The 12474-nt window shown below is 45.9% G+C and overlaps 1 protein-coding gene across 1 annotated transcript in view; it reads left to right on the top strand.

Annotated features, from left to right (window-relative positions):
• Positions 1 to 11363, top strand: part of MAML3 (mastermind like transcriptional coactivator 3) — a 242538-nt gene extending 231175 nt beyond the window's left edge. Inside the window, exons 3-5 of the mRNA XM_027698834.1 lie at positions 1649 to 1885; positions 4049 to 4136; positions 7435 to 11363. Coding sequence (XP_027554635.1) covers positions 1649 to 1885; positions 4049 to 4136; positions 7435 to 8426 — 1317 coding nt within the window. The 3' untranslated portion in view covers positions 8427 to 11363. The remainder of the gene's footprint in view (positions 1 to 1648; positions 1886 to 4048; positions 4137 to 7434) is intronic.
• The last annotated feature ends 1111 nt before the right edge of the window (positions 11364 to 12474 follow it).

The following is a 12474-nucleotide window of genomic DNA, read 5'->3' on the forward strand; positions in this document are numbered from 1 at the left end:
CCAGTATAACACAAGATAGTCCTGTGTATCAGTTATGCAATCAGTAGCTTGATGACTTCATCAGAAGTCGGGGGAGGGCCAGGGGGTGGTAGGAAAAAGCCTTTGCCATCAGCTCTGCTGGAGACAGCTGATGTCTGTGTGTGTCCCCCCACAGCGAAGAAAGCAGGAGCTCAGTGACAGGGGTGGGTGAAAGGGCTCAGTGCGGGAGGAGCTGAGGGATCCTCAGCAGCTGTGATTCCCTCACCCCAGCTTGGGGGAGCCCCAGCAGCTGCCGCAGCCCTTGCCCTTAGGAGGCTGCAGGGACCATGCTTGACCAGGTTGTAAAGTGCAAAGTGCAGCATGAGTTGGGACTGGAGAAGTGGAAAAAGGTGCAGGGAGGGAACTTTCAAACCAGGGCAGACATTAAAAAGGGAAAGAACCTAAATATCAGAGAACTGCCTTTCAGCAGAGAGCCCTTCAGGGAATTTCTGTGCAAAGTAGAGATGCGGACAAATTGTATTTTGTTATTTCCTCGGAAGGGTCCTTGAAAACCTGACCTTCATGCAGAAAAGCCGATCCTAATTTCCCAAGCTACATGCAAGCATTGATTTTAACCCTTTCACTGACTGGGTCGGGGTAGGTGCCGCAAGATCGCCTTTCCCTACGTTCCAAATCACGCAAAAATTGACATTCCTCAAACCCGTCCGTGAAGCAGGTGAATCTAAACCTCACTCTGGCGGGCTTTGCACAAATGATGCTAAAGTGATACAGGTCAAGTCGGTGTTTTTAAATGAGTACCCATCCCTATTCATCAATTAAAGAGGTTTTGAGGGCTCTTCACACGCAGGAGCACTCGAGGCAGGGAATGGTCCCGGCTGGCCCCGGGGAGGCTCCGGTCCCGCTTTGGCCGGGCCGCGGGCGGGCAGCGACACCTGCCGGTGTCCCCCGGTGATCCCGGCCCTCCGCCGGGACAAGGGTTGGAATTCTCCCCGGCCTTCCGTCGATCCCTGAAAGGCAGCAAATTGGATGAGGAACACGAAGAGAAAGCGGGAGTGGGTGCAGGAGGGGTGATGGAGCCTGTCCTGCGTCCTGCCGGCCACGCACGTTGGTCCAGTCCTGCGGGAGGGAAGTCTCCAATAAACACGTAATGTGGTGAAATCCTGAGGTTCTGGAGCAATGTAAGGAAAATTAATGCTGCCAACTCATTGTGTGCACCCAACACCGTGGCTTCTCAATCCAGAGGACTGTTTTAAATTGTTGTAATGAGGACTGTTTTAAATCATTGTTATGAAGAGAGGTAAGTGGAAAGGAAGAGAAAATGTACTTGTCTCCATAAGAAGGGAGAAAAAGTTTAGAAAAACATGACTCAGAAGTTACATGTCCTGCATGAAAAAAAACCTTCACACACAACTTCATTATTTCATTATAAATGAATTATAAAATGCTCTTGCTTTACCTGAGGGGCTTTAAACTCCAGGAGAAAAGAGGAACCAGTTCCCTATGGGGAACAGCCCATGGTCACAACCCATGTGCATCTTTCCAAGGACCTACTTTCTCCAAGCTCCATACTTCATCCACAGACTCAGTGCTTCCTCAGTTTAAAGATCTGTCACTTCTCTTCCCTGTGGACCACCCCGAGTAACGAGGCCTTCTCTCTCTCTTTGCACAGGAGCACCAAGTGGGATTGTCACGGACCACAGGGCCGATGCAGCCTTCTGTGCCACCAGGCTCCAGCAGTGTGGTCACGGGCACGAGCTCTGGGGGTCCCTTCCTAGGGAACCAGCCTCAGGCAGCCATCATGAAGCAGATGCTGATAGAGCAGAGAGCCCAGCTCCACGTAATAGAGCAGCAGAAGCAGCAGTTTCTCCGAGAGCAAAGGCAGCAGCAGCAGATCCTAGCGGAGCAGGTACAGTATCCATCTGTCTCAAACACTGCAGTGCACACTGGTATGAGAACGTGAGCACTAGGGGCAACACCAGCCTTTCCTTCTAGTAATTCCTTCCTTTAGTAATTCTCTCTCTGTGGCTCCTATCATGGTATTTCAGCAGTGGTTGTCAAAGAACAGGCATCTGTCTCAGTCCTACCATTAGCTTGGCAAATATTACCTGTGTTCCCAGTGGTGGATTTGGCAGTCGCATGGGATTTTAGGCAGTGGGAAAGTTAGCTCTTAACCTGGCATCTCATGGTCAGTTTACTTCAGCAGAAGCAGGCTCAGCTACAGTTACAGGCACAGGTCCTCTCTCCTAGCTCTGAGTGTGGTCTTGCACTGGCAAAATCTATGTACAGCTGCATTGATGTGGGACAAAGAATGGATGTGGGTTAAAAGTAACCTTAGTTAATTTAAAAATAAAAAAGTATTTCTCCAGATCAGTTCCTTAATCTGGTTTATTGCATGCCAGTACAAGCAGTTAGGTTAGCACAAAGGAGAGATAGCAGCAAGGGGAGAGCCAGAGACTGGAGTGGGAGAGCAATAAAATCACCTCTCACAGTGGCAATGTGGAAGACCTGCATTGGAGCCTATCATCTGGCTTCCTGAGCTCTTGAGCTTTGCAATATGGATGTTAAATTGGGTGATGCATGCTTAATTCAACTGTAGTTTAGAGCAGCCTAGGAGAAAGTCAGTGGAAACTCACACTGTTGAGTTCCTATAAGATCATACCCAAAACTGAAGCTGCAGTCCCCTAATGTTACCTAGATAATATTCTGATAGGTCAGCAATTGCTTGAAGCTTGGCTTATCCTCTCTCGCTGGGGAAACATGGCTTAGGACCTGTGATCAGCTTCAATTCATGTTAGAACTTGTACATGCTGTGTAACTACAGAAATACTGATTGTGTTCCCCTCTTCTCTTGTTGCTCCTGAGAAACGGAAAAATTTACTCTCAATGAACAGGAAGGACGCTCCTAGAAATATTTAGGATAAAGATGCATGAATTGATTCAAGGGTGAACAAGTGCATAAGAGTGAGAATGCAATAATGCATCATGGGTTGGGCCAATTCACGTGCATGAAGCTGAGATCCAGTCAGTGACTTGGCTGCTGAAGGCAAGCCTAAAAGTGTTAGATAGCCACAAGGCTGATGCTGTCAAGTGTGTTGGCAGAGATGAAAAGTGGTGAAGTCACAGTTCTCAGGTTCCTAGATTTTGGGTGGTGTGTGCCTAACAAGATTCCCTTTTTCTTTTTGACAGTCTGTAACACATACTTATGAACGCAGGGATTAGTACTTCCTTCTTTCCCACCTTTGCCATTCTCTTACCTTTGTTACACATCCTTGGTTTTGGACACAGTGTTTGTACAGCTGCAGATGATGCTGCAAGACATGTCCTTTTAATAAATGCTTAGTTGAGCATACCCTAGCATCTGAAAGCTCTGGTAAACTCTCTCTGCTTTTATAATCACCCTTGATTCTGTTTTACAGTATTCATGAGTATTCATAGAAAACAACCACAGAGGAGCAGTGTGGTCTGGATCACGGGAGAGATGCATTTTGCAGTCAGCCGCTCCCCAAATATCATTCACTGAAGCACAAGAGGAAATGTGCTTTTGTAACCATTTCTGTTTTGGCTCAGGAATGGTCCTGGGCTGCAGTGCTTGGGTCAGGATGGAGTACTCCTTGCAGCTGACTGTTTTGAGTGCAGAGGTGAGGGAAAGTCTTGCAGCAGGAACACAAACCTCTAGACCTTAGCAGGAATGAGGAAAGGGAAGTGTGTGTGGCTACAGCTGCCCTTAGACCTTGGTGAGCAAAGTTAGTCCATATCCCTCCCTCTCCTTTCTACCTGACAACAGTGAAGTTCATGCTGTAGAGGTCAGGATGAAGTGGCTGTAAGTAAGGAGAGATGTTGTCAGCTCAGTGCTTGTTCCTTTTTGAACGAAAAGGAGTCCGCGTGCCGAGAAGCCCAAGTGCTCTCAGAAGGACTCTTCAGATGACTCTGCTTGTCTCTCCAGAACAGCTCACCAGATAAGAACTGCTGCAGTTCTGCTGCAGTACTTTTGCCACCAGCCCTGTTCTCAGCTCACTAATTAATTAATCATCTCTTTCTCTTCTGCTTTCTTTCCCTCCTTCATTTTCAGCAGTTGCAGCAGCAGTCACATTTGCCTCGGCAGCATCTGCAGCAACAGCGAAGCCCGTATCCAGTGCAACAGGTCAACCAGTTCCAAGGTAAAAGTCAAATTACTTTTCCTAATTTGGAGTCAATATATGCCCCTATACTAGGGGCGTGAAACATCATGCATTTTGTGAAGACCAGGGTTTAAGGAGTGTGCCAGAAGAGGAAAACAGACTGTTGCACACACCACATATTTTACCAAAGGGGAATGCCCAGGTTTGTGTCTTCAGTTAGGTTTATAATTGCCTTTCTGCTCCCTTCAGTGAAAGCTGCATTTTTTTATGCCTCTTTGACACCTGGACATCATGGGTTCATGAATGGATTTGTCTTGTTTGCCTCCACTCTTAAGATGCTTTTTTTTTTCAGCTAGCATGTCTCACTGTATCTTGGTCTTACCCCTCTTAATTCCTCACTTTATCTAATTTGATGAGCAGAGAATTTCAGAGAGGGCATCCTTATCTGGAGAAGTGACTGATCAATGTCAGGTGTGGGAAATACAGTGAAATACCTGAGATGTAAATAGAGATATTTTTTTTTTAATTATCTCAAAAAAGCAAGGACTGTTTTTATGTGCTCCCAGGTAACTGAAGGATGTAAGTACAATAATTTTGGCTTAGGAAAAGAAGTTAATTCTGAGATTTCTAGGTGCAAAGCATCATCTGAATGTCTTCACTAAACATGGCTTCTCCATAGACATGAAATGAACACACACTTGCACTATATATTCATGATAGTGTCATGTAACTGCAACAGTTCTGGTTCCCAGGACATGAACAGGCAGCCACACCTTCTGCTGATATTTATCAGGGTGGCTTCTTCTAATTGCCTTCTCATTTTTATCTTTGGCAGTATAAGTTCTGTATGAAATGATTTTTATCCCCCAGTAATTCATTTGCAAAATCAGAAAGTGTGTGTGCACTGCCACACACTGAGATGCACACATACAATCTTTCTGCATTAATACTTCTTTGAAACCTTTCCTTCATATGTATTATTTAAAAGAAACAGAGAAGGGAGTTTAGGCTAATCTGACAGAGCAAGGAATTAATTTTCATAAATGAGCTAATATAAGTAGTTCACCATTTTTTCCTATTCAGTCACATGAATGTAATCCAGTGCAGTAGGTTATGTGTAAATAAGGCCAGAAGGTGGCCCAAAATCTTAAAATCTGTTGCATCTCTCTTTTAACTGCTCCTTGTCTGATCTCCTGTCTCTTACACCAAGCACAGTAGTTAACAAAAGTAGTATGTGAACCCACTTGCTGTTAGTGTCTCCTTTGGAGCTTTTCAACTGCCATTTTCAATTAAAAACTAGCTAAAGATGCATTAAGATTTCAACATGATCTGTATCTTCAGCACTTGCTGGAGTCCTCTTAAAAAGAGACTGTTTCTAATCATCAAAGGAGATGATCTAAATTAAGAAAAATCAAGGGGACCCCAGTGCCAATCATTAAGAAAGTGGTTTGATAGGAGGGCTAAAGTAAAAGCTGCTGCTACATGTGCCCTTTTCAAGTGTGATCCAGATGGTCTCTCTTCATGCTACAAAATGTTTCATTTATCTATATGCTGGAGCTAAAAGCATCCTTCAGAAGCTTATCATGCTGCAGCAAAAGGGAGATGTATCCTCTGCATTATGTGCTAAACTGTAGAAATGGCACTTCCTTTATCCAGACTCATTTCTCATGGAAACCAAGCCAACATAAATAACAGGGACCAGTATTCTCCACTCTCCATGGATGTTCAGGTATGTTGTCTGCCACTGAGGGACAACAAATAGGGGCTGATTTAAGAACATTCACATTCTGTTGTACAGTTCTGAACTTTTAAAGCAACCATTTTATGTTTATACCTTGCATTCAATAACATTTGAGCCGGGAGCAATCATGTGCCTCATACACTCCGAGCTTCACCTGCAGAGTATTGTATTTAGTTCAGTATGGTAGTGACTCAAACCTACATGGCATAATCCAAGCTCCAGGTAATTGTTTTTAAATAAAGATAGTAAGTACAGAAGCCTATTGGCTTCCCGGAAATCAATAGCTCCCCCCTACCCTTGAAAGGAAGATGCAAACATGGTTCAGTTATCTGCCGCGGTGTGGAATTTAACAAGGTTAGGATTTTCTGGTTTCCCATCACTGGCCTAAGGTGAAGTAAAATGTGCTTATAGTATTGATTCACTAATACACTCTCTCTGCTTTAAATGTCCACAAAACCCCAATTTTTCTTCTTTCCATAGACTTAATCAGTAGCAATGCTATAGAAAATCCATTCATTTATGCCTCCTGAGCTATTAAAAAATTGATTGGCCTTCTGAGCCTGACATTTCCATTTTCAAGGCTTACTTTTGAGAGACAATGGAGATATTTAAAAGAGAGCTTTAAATGGTAAACTGAAGTTCAGTTGCTTTGCTGCCACTGAAGAAGACCGTGAAGTCTTTCCCATTTGCTTCCTAGAAGCTGAACTGGGTGTAACTGAAGAGGATAAGTGCTACTGAATCACAGGGCATATGCAACTTTAAAGTCTTAGAGTCTTTTTTTTTTTCTTTCATGGAGGAGGGTGCACATTGTAGTGGATCCTGGGGAGAAAAAGTACACACAAAAAAGAAAGGCTCACATTTACTCTTTACAGGGGACTTTGACTCCCAAGTCACTTTTTAAAAATTTAATCCCTGGTCCTAACAAAGTAAGAGAAAAGCCCATTTTAGCCCCGTAGCTCCTGTGACCATCAAGCTTAGATACTTGATTAGGTTATTACCAGGGAGGCAACCCTGGCTGTAATCATGTATTAAACATCCACTTGTGTTGCCTTGATTCTTCAAGAATCTGAAGTCATGAATCCCTTTGGGTACACATCCCAAAATTGTCCTAATTGAGAATTACTTAGTGAGTAAATATTGGCATTTTAACCTTGACATCCTCATGTTAGGCCTGAAAGGAAATTAGGTTGGAATGGAATTCTCTGCTGAGCAGTGTCCCGCTTCACCAATTGAATACACAACACAATCAGCGATTCCTGTTTAGGAACAACACTGGAGCTGTGTTGGCTCTCACCTTCCAGGAGAGGGAGTTTGGCAGGTCAGGACAAAGGCTGCAGCCAAGGTGAGGTGGGGAACATGTAGCCTCTGAAAGGCAGTAAACGTTAGGCAGCAAGCACATCTCCCAAGGATGGGTAACCTTCTGGCTTTCTGCTACCCTTCACATGAAAGGTTGTTTTATTCACTTGGAAAGCACAGCTATCTGAAATCCTACTGCGTTGCAAAAGGCTCCTACAGATTCTCTCTTGTGCAAAGACATGTTAATTAAGATTTACAGGGTTGTGGCTTTTTTCTTACCTTCCTCCCTTTTTGGCGTAGGTTCACCCCAGGATATAGCAGCTGTGAGAAACCAAGCAGCACTCCAGAACATGAGGACATCCCGAATGATGGCCCAGAACGCGAGCATGATGGCAATGGGTCCCTCCCAGAACCCGAGCACGCTGCCCACGACTGCGGGCCAGTCGGACATGGGCATGGCTCCTTACAGCAACACCTCCTCCAGCCAGCCGGGAATGTACAGTATGAGCACAGGGATGAGCCAAATGTTGCAGCACCCAAACCAAAGCAGCATAAACATGGCACATAATGCAGGCCAGGGGACGAGGCAGCCTGCCTCCGGACAAGCAGTGGGAATGGTTGGCAGTTTTGGTCAGAACATGCTGGTAAACTCCGCTCTTCCCCAGCATCAGCAGCAGATGAAAGGACCTGTGGGCCAGGTCTTACCAAGGCCACAAGCACCACGACTTCAGAACCTGATGGGGACTGTCCCTCAAGGAACACAAAACTGGCAACAGCGAGGCTTGCAAGGCATCCCTGGAAGGACTAGCGGTGAAATGGGGCCCTTCAATAACGGCACCACGTACGCGATGCAGTCCGGGCAGCCACGGCTGTCCAAGCAACACTTCCCGCAGGGGCTTAATCAGACAGTTGTGGACACAAGTGGAACAGTAAGAGCCCTGAACCCGGCTCTGGGAAGACAGTTGCTGCAACCACTACCTGGGCAACAGGCAGCCAGCCAGGCCAGGCCCATGGTGATGCCAGCAATCAGCCAAGGGGTCCCCACCATGTCAGGCTTCAGCCAGCCCCCGACGCAGCAAATGCCAGGTGGTAACTTCGCTCAGAGCAGCCAAGGCCAAGCGTACGAGAGGAATCCCACTCAGGACATACCTTACAACTACAGCAATGAAGGAGCAGGGGGGTCATTCTCCAGTTTAGCAGAGGGTGCAGACCTCGTGGACTCCATCATTAAGAGCGGACCAGGGGATGAGTGGATACAAGAACTTGATGAGTTGTTTGGAAACCCCCAGTGAGGAATGGGCTTGTACAGTCTGGAGCTTTGGTTGTTACATTTGAAAAAGAAAAGAGAGTTGGATGTTCTCCCCATCCCTGGATGGTTGGTTTTGTTTTTTTGTTTGAATTGGTTTGGTTTGAGGTTGTTTTGTTTTCTGTTGTTTTTAATCATGCAAACTGAGCTGATCTGTAGCCAACCTTGGAAGATTCAGGGGACGATGACAACACTGGCATCTCAAGGTATTCTACCAGGCAACCTTTGCTGTATGGCAGTGCCCACTCTGTGTCTGTATGAGGCAGAGTGGGGAAACTGGAAAAGCCAGCTGATGCCTCTGTTTGGGAATATTTGTTCTTTCCCCTCTTCAAATGAGGTTTCATTGCACAGTGGTATGGGGTGCTCCCAATGTCTCCCACCTCATATAACTGTGAACACTGCAGCTTTCAGGGGAGCAGATGAAAAGCCTGGAGCAAAGCCCACAGATGTCCATGGGCAATTGCACAAGCCCTGGTCAGAAATGGGCTTAACCTCGGGGCTAGGCAGGTCTCAGTGAGCCATGGGCTCTGGGCTGTCATAAGGGAACGTGCAGCACTCACTTGACAAGCCTAAACAAATCACAGGGAGATCACCATTTTCACTGCAGAGAGATAAAACTTCAGTAAAAGTGCAGGAGAACATTAAATTTGTCAGTGTTGTGAGGACAGTTTGATTATGGGACTGCTGCTGGAGACAGCTTAGGTGGGTGGGTTAACTTAATGAGCTGCTTAGTCCCCTTGGGACTTGCAATAGTGCTTCCCTGTCAGAGCACTTTGGCAGGTACCTGCTGCCTGGGGGTGTTGAAGGGCTAAGAAGTACCAAGAGACATCAGCATAAGTCCTGAGCGGGTCCCTCCCTCTCCTTCCTTCACAGTATGTTCTCAGTTCACTTCCCTCCCCTCCTGTCCTTAAATGTAAAGCAAGGTGAGCTGGCTGCAATTTTTTTCGGGTGAGCCACAAAGGAGCAGGCAGGGGATGAGAAAACAGGCATGAGAAAACATACAGTGAGGGTCTGGCACACAGGAGTTTCTCTTCCTTACTTGAAAAGTGCAGGTTTAGCAGGTAGTATTACCCCAGGGTGTCTGGTCTCTCGATGGGCTATGTTCAGTTTTAAACAGATGTTTGGTCTAATCTCTCTGGTTTGCTGGAATAAAATTCAATGCAGCTTTTGAAGAACAGGAGCCAGTGAAGGACTACTGTAAAGACCGTTCATGAATGGGTAAAATAATTGATATTACAAACATGGGCTCTGCCCAACTAAGGTTTTACGTGATAGCAATGTATCGCTATCTCCACTGTGTGGACCAGTGCTGACCAGCACTGTAATGAAGTTGTGATATATCTCGCACAATATCAAGTCACCAGCCATTCTGAATGTGTAAAGCAGCAGTTTCCAAGCTGCAGTCAGAGGCTGAGGAAAGGTGTTCTCCCAAACTTGAATCTTTTTAGTGTTTTCAGCTGAGAACTGCTTATCAGGTTATATAGCGGTGCATAAAAAATGTTAGCGTGATCCAGAGTCCAGAACTTTTGGCACCCTCTGACGTAGCCATCAGCCTCTGTGAGCCATCAGCTGTGCTCTGCAGCAAAAGTGTACAACTATCAGTGCCACCTCTCCAGCTACCAATTACCTCCTTGTGTGCTGCTCTCCTTGGGCCCAGTGGTGTGAAGTGCTGGCCGCTGAAATCCATAGAGGCTGAGGGCCTTGGCACTTTGCAGTTTCACATCCTGCCTTTCCCTGTGGAGCACAGATATGCATCACATTAAAGAGTGTGAGCAAATGGGCCTGGAACCATCTCAGCACCCCATTGGGTTCCCTTTTGCACAGTGTCCCCTTGCAGGGCTTTCCTAGAGGAAGGGAATTACCTGTTTTAAATGCTATGATATCAGCAGGACAAGCCGCATTTTTAATGTGCTCAAGGTGAGCTGTCAATCCAGCTTGCCCCGGCTGATAAATTTTTCTAAAACAGCTTTAGTTGCATCTCTTTTAGCTAACCCCTTTTTAAAACACAAGGACCAATTCCAGTTCCTGTTGAAGACCATCAAGGTTTGCCTGTCTCTGCTTCAGCAAGGAGCCAGGTTGGGCCCTAAGTCAGTGTAAGGGAGCACCAGCCAAAGTTTTTGGTCTGTCTTGAGCGTAAGCCCCTCTTGGTCAGGATGCAAGGGAGAGGCAAACATTGAGAGAAACAGTAACCAAGGTGCTGTGTCTCTGTGTATGCCAGGCACACATCTGTCCAGCCCTGTGTTATGGAGTTGTGACGGGGTGGGGAGCCATCCCCAGCCTGCTGGGTGGGGGGCAACGCTGGGGGTGGCACAGCATCCCTTCCGTGGATGCCAGAGCTGGGAAAGGAGGGTTTAGAAACACACAACCACCATGTGGCAGCAAAATGCAAGTCCCTGCGCATCAGGGAGAGTCAGACTTTGGTGAATAAATGGTGATGAAGACAAGTCACTGTTGTCTTTGTAAAGCTTCCTCCAAATACTCCATACCGGGATCAAGTACTAGAGAGTAGATTTTATTCGATTTGGGGTTGTTTTTTTTCTTCTTTCTTCCTATGGTGCTGATGTATATGTAATGTTAAAAAAAAAAAGTTATTTGTAAATATGTTTTTACAATTCTACAGATATCACTGGGTCTACTATCTGTAAAATATATACATATAAATATATATATATATACTGTTTGTTTAAAATAGAGTATTTTTATTTCATTCCTTAACTCATCCTTACTGCAGTGGTATTGCACTTCAGATGACGTCTAATTACTAATTTGTACTGTATCCCTGACAGCAACTTGCTCCATTTTATTCAGATTTTTCTAGCTTTCTGGTTTTACTTTGTACATTAAGCATTGCTTATTTCCTTTTAAGACCTGTACAGAGTTCTGAAAATGTAGAGAAAGACCTGATGTTAACACCACTTTTAAAGAAAAAGAAACAAAACAAACAAAAAAAACCCCCAAACAAACAAAAAAAGAAACACAAATAAAAGATGGTTATCTGACTCATATACCTGGTGTATATGGATCATCTCTTGCCCCACTTCTGCGCCTCGATGAGTGATCTTCCAAGGAGGGGAGGGAAGCTGGATGCAGGCAGGCATGTGTGAATCCCTGAATCCCAGGCAGCCCTGCCAGGCAGCCCCCAACAGTTGTCCCTATCCCTGTGGCAGCAGAGCCACAGACTGCTGTAATGAGCTGCTGGCCAGGGAGTGCTTCACCACCTTCTGCTGTGCTTTGGGGCCATGGTGCCCCTTTCTCAAGCAAGGTGAGCTACCAAAACTTCCTGTGCTCTGAGGTGAGGCCTGTGCTCAGGCAGATGCTGTGGGGGAGTTGGTCCGTAATTGGACCCGTTAAATGTGGCAGCACCAAACTTTTGTGTTTATTGTGTGTAAGGAGCAAAAGCGGGGAGTAGGGAAGTGCTTTCAGGGGAGAAGACAAGATGGAGACCCTAGGATTTGGGAGTCCTGTGGCTGAAATTTGAGGAGGTGAGATGGGGTGGAAGAAGGGAGATGTGGGGTTGGATGCAGAAGTTGGAGAAAAGAGGTGGGGAAACTGGGGAAGCATGAAGACACATACTTAGAGTAGTTTCCCGTCACTTACTGCTACTACAGGGTGAGAATGGTGTTGACAGAAGCCTTTTGGAACATGGATGTGGACTTGTTGAATGTATATGACCTGTTCAAGGTAAGCATGCCATGTAGCCTTCAAGGCTTGACACCACTTCGTACATTTCCAGCCTATGGGGGAGTCGTGAGGGTTCAGACATCGGACCTTCAGGATGCCAGTGTGGCTTGGCTCCATGTACAGTCTTAAAGGTGAGGTTCCCCTTCTCTCCTTAATGCAAGTCCAAGACATTTATCATTCTAGATATGGATAAGGAAGAACAAAGAAGGAGACTGGCCAAAGCTTGCTGGAGTGTACCCCTCAAGCATGTGCTTGCTTAGAAGAGATGCTTTCAGCAAGAGGCCGCTGGGTGCCGACTGGCTTTGAGGCTGCAGTGGGGACCATCATCATTTCTGTTAGTGACCAACAGGTGA

Source organism: Neopelma chrysocephalum, unplaced genomic scaffold (genome assembly GCF_003984885.1).
Source record: "Neopelma chrysocephalum unplaced genomic scaffold, ASM398488v2 Primary Assembly neopelma1_133, whole genome shotgun sequence".
NCBI classification, from domain to species: domain Eukaryota; kingdom Metazoa; phylum Chordata; class Aves; order Passeriformes; family Pipridae; genus Neopelma; species Neopelma chrysocephalum.